The sequence below is a fragment of the Pelophylax lessonae genome, assembly GCF_965119305.1.
Source record: "Pelophylax lessonae genome assembly, chromosome: 8".
NCBI lineage: Eukaryota > Metazoa > Chordata > Amphibia > Anura > Ranidae > Pelophylax > Pelophylax lessonae.
The window spans coordinates 238,708,975-238,731,361 of NC_138775.1; the positions used below are offsets into that span (position 1 = coordinate 238,708,975).

Below are 22,387 nucleotides of genomic sequence, written 5' to 3' on the forward strand. Positions count from 1 at the left end.
ACACCCATAGGTGGGGTGAAGGGCACTGTGGTGATCAGAGGCAAATACTGAAGAGTTTCTGGTGTATGGGACTGCACTTTTTTTCACGGACATTGAATAATTTATTGATGGACTGCATATATAAAAAGAAAAGATGGACTCGCGTACAGTAGCTCACAAAAGTGAGTACACCCCTTACATTTTTGAAAATATTTTATTATATCTTTTCATGTGACAGCACTGAAGAAATGACACTTTGCTACAATGTAAAGTAGTGAGTGTACAGCTTGTATAACAGTGTAAATTTGCTGTCTCCTCAAAATAACTCAACACACTGCCATTAATGTCTAAACTGCTGGCAACAAAAGTGAGTACACCCCTAAATGAAATGTCCAAATTGGGCCCAAAGTGTCAATATTTTGTGTGGCCACCATTATTTTCCAGCACTGCCTTAACCCTCTTGGGCAGTGGTTCTTAACCTTGTTGGAGGTACTGAACCCCACCAGTTTCATATGCGCATTCACCGAACCCTTCTTAATTGGAAAAATAAAATATGATTTTTTAAAATTCAAAACCTAGGTATATATCGAACCCGCGAGACTGACTCACCGAACCCCTGGGTTCGATCAAACCCAGGTTAAGAACCACTGCTCTTGGGCATGGAGTTCACCAGAGATTCACAGGTTGCCACTGGAGTCCTCTTCCACTCCTCAATTACATCACGGTGCTGGTGAATGTTAGAGACCTTGCGCTCCTCCACCTTCCATTTGAGGATGCCCCACAGATGCTCAATAGGGTTTAGGTCTGGAGACATGCTTGGCCAGTCCATCACCTTTACCCTCAGCTTCTTTAGCAAGGCGGTAGTTGTCTTGGCGTCTTATGTTGGAATACGGCTCTGCAGCCCAGTCTCTGAAGGGAGGGGATCATTCTCTGTTTCAGTATGTCACAGTACATGTTGGCATTCATGGTTCCCTCAATGAACTGTAACTCCCCAGTGCCGGCAGCACTCATGCAGCCCCAAACCATGACACTCCCACCACCATGCTTGACTATAGGCAAGACACACTTGTCTTTGTACTCCTCACCGCCACACACACTTGACAGCATCTGAACCAAATAAGTTTATCTTGGTCCCATTAGACCACATAACATGGCTCTAGTAATCTATGTCTTTAGTCTGCTTGTCTTCAGCAAACTGTTTGCGGGTTTTCTTGTGCATCATCTTTAGAAGAGGCTTCCTTCTGGGACCACAGCTATGCAAACCAATTTGATGCAGTGTGCGACGTATGGTCTGGGCACTGACAGGCTGACCCCCCCCTTCAACCTCTGCAGCAATGCGTCAGCACTCATACGTCTATTTCCCAAAGACAACCTCTGGATATGACGCTGAGCATGTGCACTCAACTTCTTGGGTCGACCATGGCGAGGCCTGTTCTGAATGGAATCTGTACTGTTAAACCGCTGTATGGTCTTGGCCACTGTGCTGTAGCTCAGTTTCAGGGTCTTGGCAATCTTCTTATAGCCTAGGCCATCTTTATGTAAAGCAACAATTCTTTTTTCAGATCCTCAGAGAGTTCTTTGCCATGAGGTGCTATGTTGAACTTCCACTGACCAGTATGAGAGAGGGAGAGCGATAACACAAAATTTAACACACCTGATCCCCATTCACACCTGAGACCTTGTAACACTTATGAGTCACATGACACCGGGAGGGAAAATGGCTAATTTGGACATTTTAACTTGGGGTGTACTCAGTTTTGTTGCCAGCGGTTTATACATTAATGGCTGTGTGTTGAGTTATTTTGAGGGGGATAGCAAATTTACACTGTTATACAAGCTGTACACTCACTACTTTACATTGTAGCAAAGTGTCATTTCTTCATTGTTTTCACATAAAAAGATATAATAAAATATTTATAAAAATGTGAGGGGTGTACTCACTTTTGTGCATTTTTACATATAATGTAAATTATTTTTACACTGTTTTTGATATTTATGCACTATAAATTGAATGCACTTTATTGAAGGAGAGTGCTGCACTTTTTTGTGACATTATATACAGTGTGTGTGTGTATATTATTTATATATATATATGAGAGTATTTACTGCATTTTGTACAGGTGTTTGGATGCATAGTGTTGCTAGCTGCTTCCTATAGTATATAGAGTTGAGTGATGGGTGGTTTATACACAGGGATAACACAGAAAGTGTTTTTTTTTTTTTTTTTTACATTCATAAAGGGAACCTGTCACCTAATATGCTATATATAATAGGCTATTGGTCCCCTATGTGATAGCAATAAACATTATATACAAAAAATAAAAATGAAACCATAAATGTTTTAAGCATGTAAGGATATATATATATATATATATATATATATATATATATATATATATATATATATAATTATTTTTTTTGTAATGTGTGTGTGTGATATGTGTTGGGGTACCTACATATGAAAACAGCTATTGTCCTCCACGTGTTGTTATATATCACTGTGCACACCAGTGTGAGAGGAATAATTTTGGCACCAGTGCTCCTGCATAACTCTAAACTGAAAACCTGTAGGGGCTTTTAAAACCTTGTGGGCGCATGCAATTTTAAGGTTTGACATGGGTATCGATTTACTTAGCACAACCTCATCTTTTATATTTTATCAACAAATTTGGGTAATAAAATTGCATTTATGTGCCCAGAAATTAACTTTAATGTATTTTTTTACTGAAAACTTGAACTACCAACATTTTTATTCTCTAGTCTAGGGTGTCTGCTTTCAAAAAAATTAAAATAATATTTTGGGGGTTTTAAAGCGGAGTTCCACCCTGGAATTTTTTTTTTTTTTAAATACCCCCGGGACAGTCAGGGCTAGTGCATTCCACAATGGCTAGCCTCTGATCTGTCCCGGGTTGCACTTACCTGTTAGGACAAATACTTACCTTGAAAACGTCTTGTCCAGTGCTGCCATCTCAGATGTGGGCAGCTTGAAGCCAGCGAGATCCTCTTCGGCGTCCTCTTCCGCCTTCTTCGGTCCCACGATGCACTGCACCGGCCCCGCCGTCACTTCCGGGTCGCGCGCGTCATCCCTCCACAGCTTCTGGGCATGCCCAGAAGCTGTTTAGAAGGGGATGACGCGCGCGCCCCGGAACTGACGTCGGGGCCGGTGCAGGCGCAATGATTCCTGGGAGCGATGACGTTTAGCTCCCAGGAATCATTGCAGAGCCAGGAAGTGACGACGGGCCGCGGCCGAGGAAGGAGGAAGAAGGAAGTAAGGTAAGTATATTTTTCTTCGCTACGAGGTAAGTAAAAAAAAAAAAAATGTGATTATCCATTTCTTTTTCAGGTGACCCGGAGCGAGAAGATGGAGGTAAGTATAAAATTAGGGTGGAACTCCACTTTAAGTAACCTTCAGGCCTAAAAAAAAACCTGCAAAAAAATAAATAATTAAAAAATGGCTCCACAACTGCCTTTATGGTGGGAGGATGATGGGGAAGAGGGGGGGGGGGGCATCAAAATGCACCATCACCTCGGTAGACAAAAATTCTTGCATTGTCCCTGCTAGTTATATACTCCTATGTGTAAAAAGGGTGCAGATTCTTGACTTGCCTGCACTTCTGTGTTAGGCCATCTATTTCTTGAGGTTGTCTTTTCTACCCTGTGTGATAATGTAAGATGAGATAATTCTTGATAGTGTAAGTTGTATGTGGTGTCTTTGTTTTTTTTTTAGTGATAGTAAAATTTAATTAAAAAAAAAGAAAATATATATACAGTGTGTGTGTGTGTGTGTGTGTGTGTGTATATATATTTCTCCCTGCAAGGTAATGTCATAATGTGCTAGTATGCACTGCACACTAGCACATTATTAATAACTTGCCTTGAAACAAAGCCCTCCAGTAGTGCGCTGTCACCGCTGACAGGGCTTCCAGGTTCACCCGGTCCTCCTGGGTTCACAGGCTCTGACTGCCTGAATGGCCGAGCCGCGATGACATCACTCCCACGCATGCACACAGGAGTCTCGACTGCGGCACAGAGCTCTGAAGGAACAACATGGGTGCGCCATTTTCTTCAGAGTGCATGCACCGGGGATGTCACCGGCTGCAGAGGCACTGAATATTTCCTAAACCCTGCACATTTAGGAGATATTCCTTGTACCTACAGGTAAGCTATATTAAAGGCTTACCTGTAGGTACAAGTGTCCATTGGGAGATTATTACCGCTTTAATGTTATAACTAATCAGATATATTCATGTAGAAATGATCAATAATGTTCTGTTTCTTCCTGCAGTTTCTGAAGCCTCGTGATGCCGTTGACTATCCAGACATGGCGAAGGAAGCTGGTGAGAGAAGGAGACCGTTCATCTTGTGTTCGCTGTATCAGAGAGGATTACTGGGCATCAAATCGCTATACAGCGCAGTCCCCTTATTATTCTGGCATCTAAATGGGAGACATGAAATCTCCATGAAGGGTTTCTTTAGTGTAATACCTGTGGTTCTGGTAAAAAGATGGCAATAAAAAAATGTTTTTTTAAGCCAGCACTACATGAATTGAAATTTGGCCTGTTCAGCAGGGACCGGCCGAATTTTGATCCATGTGTGGGCACCCTGGTTGTACAGTCCAGTCAATCTATCGATATCTTGTGTTTAACCAGCCTGTCGGGTTTTTCCTGAAGGATTAGTGCCACCAGCTATAGCCGCAAACACTAATCATTGTGTTCTTCCAGCAGGGAAGGCTCTATGGGAGAGATTCCCCATTAACACTGACTGTGTTGATGGAGGAATCAAGAAATGTTCTCTCCTTCTACCCCATCCACTGCATAAAATGTGTGTACCAAATACTGTTTTTTATTAAAAAATGTACATAGTTGTTCGTCCATGAAAGTTGCATATAAATTTGTTTTTTGTGTGAAAGGGGCAAAATCAAATGTTCTCAGGCTATATCCTCTACTGTTCAAATGTATGCATGTGGAAAATGTCACCTTATGGGCACTAGATGGAGCTGAGGAACATATTTTCTATGATAGTCACACTATCTAGTGGCCATACTATGGCATTTCCTTAATTCACACATCTGATCTGCAGAGAATATAGCCTGAGAACATTTGATTTTTGCCCCATTTACACAGAATGAATTTACTTGCAGTATCCACGGACAAACCCCTTTTGCAGTTTTTTAAATAAATACACCCCTAATGTGTTAGATCTGCATGATTCTGGATAAAATGAGAATCAAATTTTTTTTTTTTTTGCTTAGAATAAAGATCACGATGCTCGGCGTAACATCTTTTACATTATACAGAATTAAAGTGTATTTTTTTTTCCCCCAAAAAAACTGCGTTTGAAAGAATTTTGCGCAAATGCAGTGTGACAAAAAAGATTCCAACAATCGCAATTTTATTCTCTAGGGCCTCTGCTGAAAATATCTACACACACACACACACACACACACACACACACACATACACATATATATATATATATACACACACTATCTCACAAAAGTGAGTACACCCCTTACATTTTTGGAAAATTGTTATTATATCTTTTCATGTGCGAACTCTGAAGAAATGACACTTTGCTACAATGTAAAGTAGTGAGTATACAGCTTGTATAACAGTGTAAATTTGCTGTCCCCTAAAACTAACACACAACCATTCACATCTAAACCGCTGGTAACAAAATTAGCCATTTTCCCTAACTGGTGTCATGTGACTCATTAGTGTTACAAGATCTCAGGTGTGAATGGGGAGCAGGTGTGTTACATTTGGTGTTATCGCTCTCACTCTCATACTGGTCACTGGAAGTTCAACATGGCACCTCAAGGCAAAGAACTCTCTGAGGATCTGAAAAAAAATAATTGTCGCTCTACATAAAGATGGCCTAGGCCATAAGAAGATTGCCAAGACCCTGAAAATGAACCGCAGCACAGTGCCCGAGACCATACAGAGGTTTAACCGGACAGGTTTCACTCAGAACAGGCCTCGCCATAGTCGACCAAACAAGTTGAGTGCACATGTTTAGAGTCATATCCAGAGGTTGTCTTTGGGAAATAGACAAATGCCTGCTGCCAGCATTGCTGCAGAGGTTGAAGGGGTGGGGGGGGGGTCATCCTGTCAGTGCTCAGACCATATGCCGCACACTGCATCAAGTTGGTCTGCATGGCTGTCATCCCAGAAGGAAGCCTCTTCTAAAGATGATGCAAAAGAAAGCCCACAAACAGTTTGCTGAAGACAAGCAGACTAAGGACATGGATTACTGGAACCATGTCCTGTGGTCTGATGAGACCAAAATAAACGTATTTGGTTCAGATGGTGTCAAGTGTGTGTGGTGGCAACCAGGTGAGGAGTACAAAGAGAAGTGTGTCTTTCCTACAGTCAAGCATGGTGGTGGGAATGTCATGGTCTGGAGCTGCATGAGTGCTGCCGGCACTGGGGAGCTACAGTTCATTGAGGGAATCATGAATGCCAACATGTACTGTGACATACTGAAGCAGAGCATGATCCCCTCCCTTCTGAGACTGGGCCACAGGGCAGTATTACAACATGATAACAACCCCAACACACCTCCAAGACGACCACTGCCTTGCTAAAGAAGCTGAGGGTAAAGGTGATGGACTGGCCAAGCATGTCTCCAGACCTAAACCCTATTGAGCATCTGTGGGGCATCCTAAAAAGGAAGGTGGAGGAGCGCAAGATCTCTAACATCCACCAGCTCCGTGATGTCATCAACCTGTGAAGCTCTGGTGAACTCCATGCCCAAGAGGGTTAAGGCATTGCTGGAAAATAATGGTGGCCACACAAAATATTGACACTTTGGGCCCAATTTTGAAATTTTCACTTAGGGATATACTCCCTTTTGTTGCCAGCGGTTTAGACATTAATGGCTGTGTGTTGAGTTATTTTGAAGGGACAGCAAATTTACACTGTTATACAAGCCGTACATTAAATACTTTACATTGTAGCAAAGTGTCATTTCTTAAGCCCCCGTTCACACTGAGGCGACCTGTCAGGCGACCTGGTCGCCTGACAGGTCGCTGTAGGTCGCCTTCCATAGAGAAGCTGCGGACCCGTTCTAATAGGAGCGACACAAGTCGCTCCGACTTAGAAAAAGGGTCCGGAGCTTCTTTGGGGCGACCCGGAGTGACCTGCATAGACTTCAATGTTATGAAGTCCGTGCCGGCCGCTCCGAGGTCGCGGGGCGAGCAGCGCGCCGCGACCTATGAGGTCGCCCCGGCAAGTCGGGTCGCTGCAATGTGAGCGGGGCTTCAGTGTTGTCACATGAAAAGATATAATAAAATATTTACAAAAATGTGAGGGGTGTACTCACTTTTGCGAGGTACTGTGTGTGTGTATATATATATATATATATATATATATATATATATATATAGCACCCTTCTAGATAGGTGCTAGGGAAAATATAGTTTGTTGCTCTGCCTGCTTATCAGGAGAGCCTGATTGATCGTTAGGCCTGTTCCATGTGTCCATGTGTGATTCACCTGGTCTGAGGGAGTGTCCCCACTGTATCCAATAGAGGAGCTTGTTGGACAGTGGAGAAAACCCAGCCAGTGACACACAGGCTTTTGTAACTATTTCAGCGGGTTGGCACAAGCAGTGGTGCATCCTGGGATACGTTATAAAAGCCAAGGGCACATGTGACAGGGTGTCTTGGGTATGGAAGATGGTCACAGGCAGTCGGCCTGGTGAATTAGAGGTGTGGTGCTGATCGGGAAGGTCCAGTGGATGCTAACGAGAGTTGAAGGCAGAAGCAACTCGGGGAATAACTGTGTCCGTGAGTATCGGGAAGCTTGCCGGGGGTCTGCCCAGGAAGGGGACCACTCCAGTAGAATGTCAGTGGTCAGCACATACAGTGAGCGAGAGAAAGGGGGTGCCAAGTTAAACCCTGAAGAGTAACCTAAACAGAAGTTCAGATTCTTCATCTTCACTTCAGTGGCAGAGTGAAGCAGCGGCCTTGCCGCACACCCACTACAGTTAATTGTCCTCAGGATTGTGCATAGTTCTAGTTGGAGTATCCCACTCATCCCTTCTCCCATCCCAATTTCAAATAAAACACAAAAAACCAAATCCCCTGGACTGTTCATTGACTGAGCCGAGGATTTATTGTGATAAGTTTAACAGACTGTTGCTGTGGGTAACCCAGGGGAATCCAATCTCGGCAGCTCCCTTGGGGGGCAGGGCTCTCTCTATATATTTTTCTAAATTCTAAGTCATTTTCTAGCAAAAAAATACTGATTTTAACTTATAAGCAACAAGTGTCAGAAAAAGGGTTAGTCTTTAACCACTTTAAGACTGGAAGGATTTGCCCCTTAATGAGCAGTCCCTATTTTGCGTTTTGGCACTGCGTTACTTTAACGGACAATTGCGCAGTCGTGCGACGCTGTACCCAAACAAAATTTACGTCCTTTTTTTTCCCACAAATAGAACTTTTGGTGGCATTTGATCACCTTGTGCTTTTTTTTTTTTTTTCAAAAAAAGAGCGACAATTTTGAAAAAAAAAAAAAAAAACAATATTTTTCACTTTCGGCTTTATAACATTCCCCCAAAAAAATTTTAAAAATCTAATTTTTTTTAACATTTTAGGCCAATTTGTTTTCTGCTACATATTTTTGGTAAAAAAAATCGCACTAAGGGTATTTTGATTGGTTTTCGCAAAAGTTGTCGCGTCTACTAACTACGGGAAAGATTGATGTCTTTTTTTTTTTTTTTTTTTACTAGTAATGGCGGCGATCTGTGATTTTTTGCGGGACTGCGACATTGCGGCAGACAGATCGGACCTCTAACTAACACTTTTGACACTTTTGGGGGGACCAGTGACATTACTACAGTAATCAGTGCTAAAAATATGCACTGTTACTATAATAATGACACTGGCAGGGAAGGGGTTAACAGTATAGGTGATCAAGGGGTTAAGTGTGACCCTAGGGGAGTAATTCTAACTGTGGGGGCGTGGCTTCTGAGATGACCACAGAGATATGTGATCCTATATCGCAGGATCACATGAGCTCTGTGATCATTTCAAGGAGAAGAACAGTCGGCTGTGTTTACAACAGCCAACCCTCCTTCTCTCTCAGCGGGGAATGATCGCGGGTGTCATGCGGCAATCAGAGCCGCCTGACACCCACATCGGCTTTCCCACTGACGATCAGGGGCGGAAGCGCACCGCCGGCGGCGCACGCTCGCCCACTAGCTCCTCCAATGCGAGTGACGTAGATCTACGTAGTTTTGCCTGTACGAGCCAGCCTGCCGCAGTAAATTTAACGTAAGCAGTCTGGAAGTGGTTAAGAGGTTAAACTGCCCTCCTTTAGTGCCGGTTCACATAGGCGCGACCCGACTTTGCCGGGCGACCTGTGAAGTCACGGTGCGCAGCGCGCACCGCGACCTCGGAGAGACTTGCACGGACTTCATATCATTGAAGTCTATGCAGGTTGCTCCAGGTCGCCCCAAAGTAGCTCAGGACCCTATTTCTAAGTCGGAGCGACTTGTGTCGCTCCTATTAGAACGGGTCCTGTGCTAATCAATGGCAGGTGACCCGCGGCGACTTGTCAGGCGACCAGATCGCCTGACAAGTCGCCCCAGTGTGAACCGGCTCTTACAGACAGAAAATCATTCCTTTGATCTAAAAGAACTAAATAATACATTGTGTTTTATAGTTATCTAGCAGCCTTAACAATGACAATGTTGATAAACGTTTGCCTAAAGCTCTTCTTTTTTTTTTTTTTTGTCGTATGGATCGAGGAAATGTTGTTTTAAGATCATGGGGGGGGGGGGGGGGTTGGGGGGTGAATCGAGATCGGGATTTTTTTAACAATTAACCGTGCAGCTCTACTGTGTGTGTGTGTGTAGAGGAAATGAAAAAACAGGGTTGACAAAATAATATATACAATAGTGATGATATTGCACAGCCAATAAAGAAAGTGAAATATCAAAAGTGACCTTAGGAATAATCAAACATTCACGTAAATAATGCTATATATAAATAGTTATGATGAAAGTTGATACAAAATCAGTGTCCTTAACCCCATAAACAATAGGTGTTGGGTGTATATTGAGTGATAAATTGATAATCTGCAATCGTGAAAGAAACAATACTTCCGCCATAATCTATAATCCACACTTCCAAGTGAAAAACCATGCTTTCGCTCCAACCTCTACTTGTCACCTCAGTGCTCGGAACTCTTCCCTTAATTTCTAATCCAATGTGCCATAAAGTAAATCCAAGCAAGTATTTGAATCCCAGTTAACTCCAGGTGCTCTCTTTATCCTCCCAGATGAAATGATCAAAACTCGAGTACTGGTCCCTTTTAAGGCGCTGTTTTCCTTGCGCGAATGAAATGTATATAGTGCCGCCCAAAGTGTAGTATTAAAAAGCCACAAGTTTACTACATTAAAAGTATGCTTACATCAAAAAAACTTTAAAACAACATCAAAATAGCCAAAATACTCTGCAGTAGCTTCCTTTCACATCACTTCCAGTCCGTTGTCTGCTCCGAGATGCCCTACGCGTTACGTCGCACTATGTGACTTCTTCAGAGGATAACCTGTTTTTTTTTTTGTCTTTTTAAAAAGCATATATGTAACCTAATAAACTTTGTGGTATTTTAATACTTCACTATAAAAGGCACTATATACTAGAGGTGCACGATTAATCATATAATCACAATCTCAATTTACCCCCCCCCCCCCCCCTGGCAATCTCAATCCCGAATTTCCATGATTCTCAGTGCACAGTCATAATGGGTTAAGATGATATATAGCCAGACATCCCAAGTCTCCGGCATGTGAGCTCTGGCTGCCTGACACCCAGGCGATATCCCGGCTGTCTGTGTCAGAGCTCAGCTGTCAGAACAGAGCCGATGCTTCCTGTGAAGTTCCGTCTCCCTTCTGTCACAGACGAAGTGATCTCTGTGAGGGGAGATCGAGGAGAGCTACAGAAAGCATCAGCTCTGCGCCGCTCCTCACACTCACTACCCGCCAGCAGTACCAGCCAGCAGTACCCGCCAGCAGTAGGTCACATGTGCTCAGGGTGTAACTAGCCCCCAGCACATAATTGTAGGTATCCGAGCATGTGCAGTGTTTCTGACTCCTACCACCATGACCACTTCAAATCACAGAAGTGGTTAAAGTGTTCCTTTAATATCTCTCAGAAGTAGTAAACCTCTGTATACTGATTGCATTGCATTTGATCATCCTCTACTTGTGTTAAATTGCTGGGGGGAGGGGGCGCGGAGTGCCACCTCCCTGAAATTAGTTTTTGCAGGTTGGGATGTCGGCTCACATTTGTGTCGATGCTGGGATCAAGGGTGTCCCCGGGATGCTGGCATTGGTATTGTGGCAGGATTGCTAAAGTAGCCGGGACTGGAGGGGAAGCCTTCAGCCGCGGTGGAGCCAGCGTGGAACGCAAATGGCGCAGATACAGGAACTGACGTCAGCTGAGAGACAACGTGATGCGGTGGATGGGCGATACTGTGTTTCTTCTTCAGACATAGTCGCCAGGGACACTGCACCCTTCATCCCTCTCCGTGAAGTGTACATTCATGCCAAGCTTTTTCAAATGGAAGATTCTTTATTTAACCCATTATCATGACAGAGGAGGGGGAATTAGAGGCGTGACGAGGGGGTGGGGGGTGAGTAATCCTAGTCACAACTTTTTTTTTTTTTATATATATATACTTTAAAATAAAAAAGATTTTGAGAATCGTGATCTTCATTCTAAGCAAAAAAATAGTGATTCTCATTTTTGCCAGAATGGTGCAGCTCTACTATATACTCTATGTACCGTTTTAAAATGTTGGTGAGCACAAGGAAAACAGCACCTTAAAGTGTCCAGCTCTCGAGTTTTGATCTGGGAGGATACGTTTATTCGGGCTCCATTCACACCTGAATGCATAGATTTACTGGCAATTTTTGGGCTTTTTTTTTTTTATGCAGCTTTTTTAAAGCGTTTTTCAGCTCAAGTCAGGTGTTTCTGTTGAAGCTTATGGGGCCAAAAACGCTTGTAATCTGCCAAAAAGAAGCTTATGTACTGTTTTAGGTAGGGGCTTTTGAAATGAATGAAATTTTGCTTGTTGGGCGTTTTGGAGCTTCAGCGCTGAGCATTTTACAAGCTAAAAATCGCTCCGGTGTGAATGGGGCCTTAACAAAATAATATAATAATATTGGAATATTATTTTTGGTTATTAACATTATGGAGACAATTAGAAATTAGAGAATTAGAAGCAGCCAAGCGGAATTATTCAGTCCATGGTGAGTTATTCAGTTGGGTGAAAATTAGAAACTTTCAAAAAGAAATTGTGAATGCAGGTACGAAGTGAATTCTAATAACTCAATGTAACGGATCCCCAATACTCAAGCTGAGTATATCTGTTGTAAGTCTCCCAACTCCCAAGTGATGTAGTGAGGATAGCTCCCAGTTCCCCAAACATCAGCCTAGACTTGATGAAGAGTAACATGAATCTCTTTATTCCAGGCTTAATAGCCCACTTTTATACTATACAGAGACACAGTAAACATGCTTATGACACTCCCATAAACACACCCACAAAATGTCCCCAAAATGCAATGTCACCGTGACTCAGCAAATGAAATTGTATACAGAAACATAATTAACCTGAGCTAATTACCTATCTATCTGGACAGAAACAATAGGTGAATGGGAATCCAGACCCCGACAATGGTATAATTAAAATGCTAATTAACTCAGCACTGCAACAAGGCTACAACAAAGTACATTACACATTATCCTAAGTATAAACACAGAACACCTTATTAAACAAACAATAGTAGAAGACCCCAGTAAGCAAACTGTCCGTCTCCTACATTTAAGTACTTGGAATCCACATCTAAGTAATGCTTTGATTATTCAGAAATCACAGACTTTATGGTAACGGTCTACAATAGTCTATGAGGCAAAGCTCATACAATGTTCCATCATTCTCATAACTTGGAAGTAATGTATCAAAGATTTCTTGAGAGATATTGTGGATAAATATTATTGTCTCCTTTTTGAAGTAATCAAAACCATATTCTCAGTGTCCAGAGAGGGTAACAGGGGTTAATAATCTCAGAGGTGGTCCGCAGTTAGTGGGATGGTTCGGTGCCCGAACAGTACAAATAAATCCCATGAACCAAGTCTTTTTATGAGCCTGTTCCAGAGCCCATAGTCAGTGGGCAGGAGGCTAACCTCCACACTCCTCCAGGGGCCTGTGGCGAACATCCAGGCAAAGGGGCGTTCTTCACACTCAACATTTCAGCTCTGGTTTCAAACTGATTTAATACTGTAAAACAAACCATAGAGCTTATTAGCTTTTCCAAGATGATATTGTGAAACAATTTGGAAGAATTTTGATTTATGAACTCTACTTAACTGAAGACCACATTCAGGTACCCATTACCAAATTATTTATATAGCCTGAAAACCGATAGCCCATAAACAGATATCTCTGTTAACGCCCACTCATAGTCCATAGAAAATCATTGTTAACCTCTCCACTCTACAAAAAGAGAAACTTACCTACCAATACAGGAGATCCCCACGTTAATTTCAAAATGTATGAAAGGTTTGATCAGGTTTACCTGCATTGGCCCCCTGTCCTAATCTTGGATGGGCTCCTTTGTTAGACTAATTGTGTTATAATGCTGTTGCAAAAAAAGTACAGAAATGAAGCACACCAGATGAGAAGGCGGACATACATATTTAATTAAAGCCATACTTTAAAATCAAAGTACTAAAAATACAGTACTACACACTTACTATTTATTATAAAATTTTTTAAGGTTACCACACGTGTTACAATCTATGAGGTCTACCCACCAAGTACAACCCCAGATTAAAAAAAGGTGGGACACGGTGTTAAATCTACATAAAAACAAGAGTGTAATGATTTGCAAATCTCATAAACTCGTATTCTATTCACAATAGAAAATAGAAAACATAACACATTTTTAAACTGAGATAATGTGCCATTTTGAAACTGATGGCTGTAACATGTCTCAAACATGTTGGGACAGGGCAACAAAAAGCTGGAAAAGTAAGTGGTACTAACAGGGAAGAACATTTTGCAACTAATTAAGTTAATTGGCAACAGGTCAATAACATAACTGGGTATAAAAAAAATCAGTGTCTCTAAAGTAAAGACGGGCAGAGGTTCACCAATCTATTAAAAGCTGTGTCTAAAAATTGTCGAACAATTTCAGAATAATATTTCTCAACCTAAAATTGCAAGGATTTTCAATATATCATCTACAATATATCATCATCTAAAGTACATAATATCAAAAGATTCCAGGAATCTGGAGAAATCTCTGTGCGCAAGGGACAAGGCTGAAACGCAATATTAGATGCCCGTGATCTTTGGGCCCGTAGATGGCATTGCATTAAAAACAGGCATGAGTCTGTGATGGAATACTTCCAAAAATCACTGTCTGTGAACACAGTGCGTTGTGCCATCCAAAAATACAAGGTAAAGCTCCATCATGCAAAGAAGAAGCCAAATCTGAACATGATACAGAAACACCACCTTCTTCTTTGGGCAAAATGTTCTGTTGTAAAGTGGAAAACTGTTCTGCGGTCAGATGAATCAAAATCTGAGATTCTTTTTGACAACCACGGGTGCCACATTCTCCAGACTAAAGAGGAGAGGGACCTTTGGGCTTATCAGCATACAGTTCAAAAGCCAGCATCTGTGATAGTAAAGGGGGTGCATTAGTGTTATGGAATGAGCAGGTTGCACATCTGGAAAGACACCATCAGTGCTGAAAGCTATATCCAGGTTATAGAGCAGCATATGCTCAGAATGCTCAGACAACATTCCTCTCTCAAAACTCTAGTAATTGGTCTTCTCATTTCCCAGACCTTTGCAGAGCGTTGGTAAAAGAAGATGGGATTCTACACCATAGTAAACATGGCCCTGTCCCAACTTCTTTGGAATTGGGGTTGTACTTTGCCAGCATTTTGTTGTCCTGTCCCAATTTTTTTTAGATCTGTTGCTGCCATCAATTTCAAAATTGACCCTATTTTTACCATTTTTTTTTTTTTATTATATTTTTATCTTAAAATGTTACATTTTCTCAGTTTAACCACTTAAGCCCCGGAAGATTTTACCCCCTTCCTGACCAGGGGGTATTTTGCGATTCGGCACTGCGTGACTTTAACGGACAATTGCGCGGTCGTGCGATGCTGTATCTAAACGAATTTGGCGTCCTTTTTTTCCCACAAACAGAGCTTTCTTTTGGTGGTATTTGATCACCTGTGCGGTTTTTTGATCATGCGCTATAAACAAAAAAAGAGCGTAAATTTTGCAAAAATAGCAATATTTATTTTTCACATTTTTTTATATGAAATTCCCCCCCAAAAAAATGTAAAAATCTAAATTTTTTAACATTTTCGGCCAATTTGTTTTATGCTACCTATGTTTGGTAAAAAAAATCGCAAAAGCGTATTTTGATTGGTTTGCGCAAAAGTTATCCCGTTTACTAACAAAGGGAGAGATTTTTGTCATTTTTGTTGTTTTTTCTTTTTAACGTGTAATGGCGGCGATCTGCGATTTTTTTTTTGCGGTACTGCGACATTGCGGCGGACAGATCGGACCCTTGACTGACATTTTTGACACTTTTGGGGTTACCAGTGACATTTCTACAGTAATCCGTGCTATACATATGCACTGTTACTGTAAAATACACTGGCAGTGAAGGGGTTAACTTTTTTGAAAGGGAGGGGCTATGTGTGTCCCTAGGGGCGTGCTTTCTACTGTGATTGGCTGTGGCTTCAGATGTATGAACAGTGATCAACGGTTCTACATAGTAGAACCGTATGATCATCCTTCATACACAGGGGAGAATGACAGGCAGCTTGTTTACACAAGCTGCCTGCCTTTCTCCCTCTCCCCCGACGATCGCAGAGTGACCGGCGGACATCGGGTCCGCCGGTCACACGCGCGGGGGGGTGCGTGACCGCGCGGGAGCGGGAGCGCGCCTCCAGCGGCGCGCGCTCGCTCCCTAAACCCTCACAGGCTAGCGACGTAGACCTACGTCGCTTTGCCTGTGAGGGGCTGACTGCCGACGTAGATCGGCGTTAGGCAGTCGGCAAGTGGTTAAACATTTGATAGGTTTTCTATTCTGAATAAAATATGGATTTTTTTTTTGCCAATTATTTCATTCTGTTTTTTTTTTTTTTTTGTAGATTTTACACAGCGTCCCAACTTTTTTGGAATTGGGGTTGTACACAGTTCAAGAGCTTGTCTGAATATAAAGAGATTGCTAAGATAGTTTAGGTGGGTCCTATTATTACCTAGTTTTGGTAGGTCTAAAGTTGATTATACAGAGACCTTCTATAGTCATATTGTAGCATGTTTGGTTATTAATCTACACTCTGGGGTTGAAAGTATTAGGCCCCATTCGTACAGGGGGTACAACAGTGTATGCCTGTGCAAAGGCCATGTTTACCTGCACAGGGATGCACAGGGTTTCAGTGCATCCCTGTGTAGGCAGTCCCTTTCATGTAATTTGGGATGCAGCAGCTGCACGGACACAGGCATTGCTCTCAATCCTACCTCCATGTGGGTGTACAGCCCGAATGCAGACAATGGGGTTTATTTACTAAAGTAAAATAAGGCTCACTTCTGCATAGAAACCAATCCACTTCCAGGTTTTATTACCAAACCTCAAAGAGGTTCTAAAGGCTGAAGGTTTTATACCTTCATGCATAAAGGTAAAAAACTTTGTGTGCTGCGGCCTTCCCCCACCCCCCCCCCCTTAATACTTATCTGAGCTCTCTTCGATCCAGCAATGTTCACAATAACCTTGGCTGTCCCAGGACTCTCCCTCATTGGCTGAGATGGCAGTGGGAGCCTATTAGCTCCCACTGCTTTCAATCACAGTCAATGAGCCAATGAGGAGAGAGCAGAGGGCGGGACCAAACCTTGGCTCTGTGTCTTATGGATGCATAGAGCAGGGGGGCCACCAGGGCAAGCTGCTTCCTCTGATGGCACTGCTCGAGGAGGAGGAGCCATGAGCGGCGGCGGAGGACCAGAAAAGAAGAGGATCGGAGCTGCCATGTAGAAAACCACTGGACAGAGCAGGTAAGTATAACATGTTTTGCTATTTCAAAGAAGAAAAAAAAAACTAAGCTTTAGTATCACTTTAATTGAACAAGCTGAGGTTGGAAGCTGATTGGTTTTTATGCAGAAGTGCGCCTGATTCTGCACTCTCCAGCTTTAGTAAATAAACCCCAATGTGAGTTCAGTAACATACCTCTGCTCCCTCATGGCTGTCAAATAGGGAGCAGTGGGCGTGACTGTGCATTAGGGAGCTGTGACTGTGCATCCGCTGCATGCCAAATGAAATGAATGGCACTGTTTGCGCAAGGATGCATGGAACGTTTGTGCATCCCCATATGGGTAAACATGTCCTCATGCCGTAGTACGCCCCGTGTAAGCCTTTGAGCGAGATTGTTGTGTTAGGCCAGCCATACATGAATTGACGTTCAGCAGGGAAAAAAATAATTTTTAATTTTGTACATTTACAATTCAACAAATTGGGGAAATCTTTATTTGTCTCATATAAAAAAGAACTTGACTTAACAAAAGAAGTTAAGAACTCTGAAAATTGAAATTTTCACTGCTATTGTCTTTGTGCTGTGTGTTCTCTCTTACAGGTCAGAGCGCTCTTGCAGATGCAGGGATTCCATACTCTTTGGTGGAACAGGCCTGCGTTGGCTATGTCTATGGTATGTAGTATGGTATGTGTGATGGATTTATAGCAGCTAGAAGATGAAGAAGACTTTTATATGTATATACACTTATGCACATGTTTGCATGTATATGTAAGGCCCTTATAGCAAGTAGCTTGCTCTTCTTACTCAGGATCTTTCTGCCAGCAAAATCCAGCATATAAACATCATAAAATGATTATGTCCATGTACAAGAAGCCTTAAAGAGGACATAGAGTCTGCTCACATGTAGTAAAAACATCTTTGCCATTCTGAAGCTTCCCTTCAAACAACTTTGCATTTTATATATACTGTGATTCTGTACTTGCCAAATATGCTGCAGAAATCTCCCTGCACTAAGTCTGGCTGCAGCCATTTTAACTGTGGGCAGCTGAAGCTGCTGACTGTTCACTTCCTGGATTGACACAGAGACACACACACACACACACACACACACTGTGTGCACATGTATGTATGTGTGTATATGTATATGTATATATATATATATATATATATGACACACACATATATATACAGAGAGACAGACACACTCACCACTGCTTGCCTGTACATTTCTCCTCTCTTGATGAATACACATGGATCTCTGCAGTCCCTTGGTATCTCCGCCTTCATACAGCCCCCTCCAGCTCTGCAGCTCTCATTGGCTCTCCTATGACTCATCCCTCCTCCCTTGCTGGCAAACTCAGGAGAGTTAGAGAGAGAGAGAGCTGTGCATGACAAGACGAGAAAGAGGAAGTGGGCTGTATAAGGTATTTGATGGCAGAAAAACATTTTTTAGTATTTAAAATTAAAACAAAAAGGGCAGAGGATTTAATAGATGGAAAGATGAACAAAATGATTGAAGAGCCGCTTTAATCTGGCCATACATGGAGGAAATTTCAGCAGGTTCCAGAGGAACAATCCAACATGTAGGCCAAGGGTTGCTCTGTCAGCATCCTCCTGTCCTGTCCTTTGATCTGAAAATCGAAGTAGCTAGTGGGAAATTTGCTGGCAAAATAGCGGCTGCTTATATTCAGATGCAGCCACAGTTCAGGTATTCTGATAGTCCCTGGTGCCGGTAGCAGAGATTTATCCATTCATGCTGTTTAGCGTGAATGGGGGGTATCAAGTGATTTCTCTCATGCAGCCCATGGGGCTGAACGTAAAATCGTTCAGAGTATGTTGGCTTTAGAAAGGGGGCTCTGTTACAGTGAGTAAAGATATGAAAATCTGTATTCTGCATCATTATCTTTTAATGATTAAGGGGACTGCTTTAAAGTGGTCATAAACACCTAACATAAAAAAATTAACAAAGCATATCCTTCTATAGTGTGTACTAGCCTCAATTCAAACACAAAATGTAATTTCTCTGCTTTCTCTTCAATATGCTATCTGCATGAGTCACTGATTATAGCCTATTCCGACACTACAGCATATTGGTAGATGGCCCGCTCCTTCTAAACCCCCTCTTCCCCCAGCACAAAGAACGAGGCTGACAGTGTATAAGGTGGTATCAAAAAGTTTAGAGACTAGCTCGGTTTATAAGAAAGTACTTTATCTACATTTACACACTATCACCTTCAAAATAGTTCCTTTGCACAGCAATACAGCGTTTCCAGCGTTCCTACCACTTCTGGAATGTGTCCTAGAAGTCTTCTTTAAAGCACGTCAAGCACCTTCTGTGATTTGCACTGGATCTCTGCAATAGTGTCAAAACGGCAACCTTTCAGCTGGATTTGTGCTATCTGTTGGCGTGTTACATCACTAGTCTCAAAACTTTTTGATACCACCTGACATGTTTCCTATTACGGTGTGTAGATGGGGGAATGTCCACTCTCTTCACTCAGGTTTCACAGAGCTCTGTTCTCCTGCTGTGCATTGTGTGACATCAGATCTCCACCCATGCTAAGAAATAGCCTTTGACCTGTGTGTTTTAGAGGGCTCTAGAGAAGAGAGGGCTACAGATAAACAGGTACAACTTATGTAGGAGGATTTGTTTCATCTCTGTGGCCAGTCACTTCACTGGATGTGCACAACCACTTTAAAGCGGAGTTCTGGGTACAAAAACAACCTTTTTTTTTTTTGTGCCCATCAGCTTGGTCTCCTTCACCTGAAAAGGAATTGGATAGTTAGGCATTTTTTTTTTTTTTCACTCACCTTGTATTTGTAGATTGAAAATACTCACCTCAGTGAACTCCCTCCCTCAGCGCCGCGGCTCCGCCGTCACTTCCTGTCTTGCGATGATTCCTGGGAGCTGAACGTCATCGCTCCCAGGAATCAATGCGACGGCGACGGCCCCGCTCGTCACTTCCGGGGCATGCCCAGAAGCTGTGTAGGAATGCGGCGCCGCACCGGAAGTGACGAGAGGGGCCAGTGCAGGCGCATTCTGGGACAAGAAGACGCGGAAGAGGACGCCGAAGAGGATCGCGCCGGCTTCAGCTGCCCACAACAGAGATGGCAACGCTGTGGAAGAAATTTTATAAGTGAGTATTTCTTCTAAAAGGTAAGTGCGAACCGTGACAGATCAGAGGCTAGCCATTGTGGAATGTACTAGCCCTGACTGTCCCGGGGGTATGTTTGTTGAAAAATGTTTTCTGTGCCCGGAACTCCGCTTTAAGGTTACAGGTAAGCTAGGAAATCACTTTTGTATTATCCAACCCACTATGCATAAGTCTCTGTATAGCGCTAGCTATAAGTCCTGTATTTGGTTTTCAGGTGACTCCACGTGTGGACAGCGAGCAATCTATCACAGTTTAGGGCTCACAGGAATCCCAATCATTAATGTCAACAATAACTGCTCCACTGGCTCCACCGCTCTCTTCATGGCCAGACAACTAATTCAAGGAGGTGAGTTACAAATGCCAAATCCTACCAGGATTCTCACCCAGGTGATAAGTGAAATGGGTATTTTCTACTAATATCAATCAAAAAAGAAAAATATCACTAGGTGGGCAACCTAGGCTGAAATATAGCTTTCTATAGTGAGTATAACAGGCATGCTTTACTGCATATATAGGCTGATTTTACTGTTGCGGGTTTAGTAACACTTTAACTTAGTGAATAGTGAAAATTCACTTTGCAAAGTGCAGGGCAATCTAAAAAAAACAAAAAGAAAACATGATTTTTGTTTGCACATCATTGGATGGATAAAGCCAGCAGAGCTTCACCCTGTTAGCTAAGCTTAGTGAAATCCCCTTTGCTAATTGAACAGCATATATTCCTTTAGTAAATCAACTCCATAATGATCTCTCGTGTGAAACCAAGTTATTATTTTACCTGGGTGTTGTGTTGGCTTGCATTCATTGTCCTGTAGCTCATTTGTTTATTACTTTTCATGGTTGATTTCCTTGCAGGCCTGGCAGACTGTGTCCTAGCCCTGGGTTTTGAGAAGATGGAGCGGGGATCTTTGCAGTCCAAGGTCGGCATGGAGCATGTATTTCTCTTTTAATAGCCAAAACCATTCCTAGCATTTTCAAATAAGTTGAAAGAACTTGAAAATACACATTGTGTTAATAGCAAATGTAGATGCACAGAAATATTAAGCCCATTATCCGCTTTTAATAAAAAAAATAAAAAAAAAAATGTCAACAATAACCGAAAAAACATCAGGAAAAAAACTTTCAAGGTTTTGGCTCATTTTATTTAGGAGAATGTTTTTGTAGTGTACATTGGTTGGGTTAAAGCGGAGTTCCGGCCTCAAATACCATTTTTAACTAAAAATACCCCTATAATACTAATCCATTGCCCTTTACAGAACCGCTATTCTCATACTTACAAGGTGTACAGTATTGGATTTTAGTCAAAATCTTACTTTAAAAATGCTGTCTGGGCGCGGCCATCTTAGATGTGGGCATCTGAGGCCGCAGTGTAATCTGCTGTGTTCTGGGAGTTCTTCCTGATTCCAGGGAGTGTTCTGGGAGTTCTTCCTGAGTCCAGCCTCCTGGGAGTGATGACAAACAGCTCCCAGGATGCAATGCAAAGGCGGAAGTGATGTCAGTGGCCGTGGCCACAGAGGGGGGAGAAGGAGGAAGTACAATCAAAAATGCCCTGAAAATAAGGTAAGGGACCCCCAAAAAAAAATTGAAAATGCCCAATTGTTGATCAGCATACCGAGCACTCCAGGAATCACTAAAGTTGCAAAATAGGCCGGAACTCCACTTTAAGGTAGGCGTGCTCAACCTGTGGCTCTCCGGCTGTTGCGGAACTACAAGACCCATAAGGCATTGCAAGACTGACCGTAACAAAGCACGACTCCCAAAGGCAGAGGCATGATGGGACTTGTAGTTCCTCAACAGCTGGAGGGCCACAGTTGGAGCACCCATGAGTTGAGGTGTCTTTCGACCTGGATCATGGCCAGATGTGCAGGTAAAATTGGTGCAAAGCCAAATACAAAATATATGATACCTGCTATGCCTGTGATGGGATAGGGACCAACTCATTTCACGAGTGACAAGAAAACTGGAGAAATCTGGTCACCCTTCAAAAACCACTTTATCTCAAGAAGCTGTTCTGACGAGCATCTAGCCCATGCTGTGAATTCTATCCATTATCATTTTACATGAGCTGACTTGTATTGGTTTAGTCAATCTATAACATGTAAGTAAAAGGACAATAAATTGTGTTCTTTCAGTGCTTGACCCCCCTTCCTTCCCCCAATGTACATTGCCCAGAATGAGATTTCACCATA

General features: G+C 42.5%; 1 protein-coding gene across 1 annotated transcript in view; it reads left to right on the forward strand.

The window, feature by feature from the left end:
* SCP2 (sterol carrier protein 2) overlaps positions 1-22,387 on the forward strand; it is a 73,570-nt gene that overhangs the window by 3,107 nt on the left and 48,076 nt on the right. Inside the window, exons 2-5 of the mRNA XM_082266407.1 lie at positions 4,265-4,316; positions 17,647-17,718; positions 20,416-20,547; positions 21,054-21,118. Of these exons, the coding sequence (XP_082122533.1) occupies positions 4,265-4,316; positions 17,647-17,718; positions 20,416-20,547; positions 21,054-21,118 (321 nt within the window). The remainder of the gene's footprint in view (positions 1-4,264; positions 4,317-17,646; positions 17,719-20,415; positions 20,548-21,053; positions 21,119-22,387) is intronic.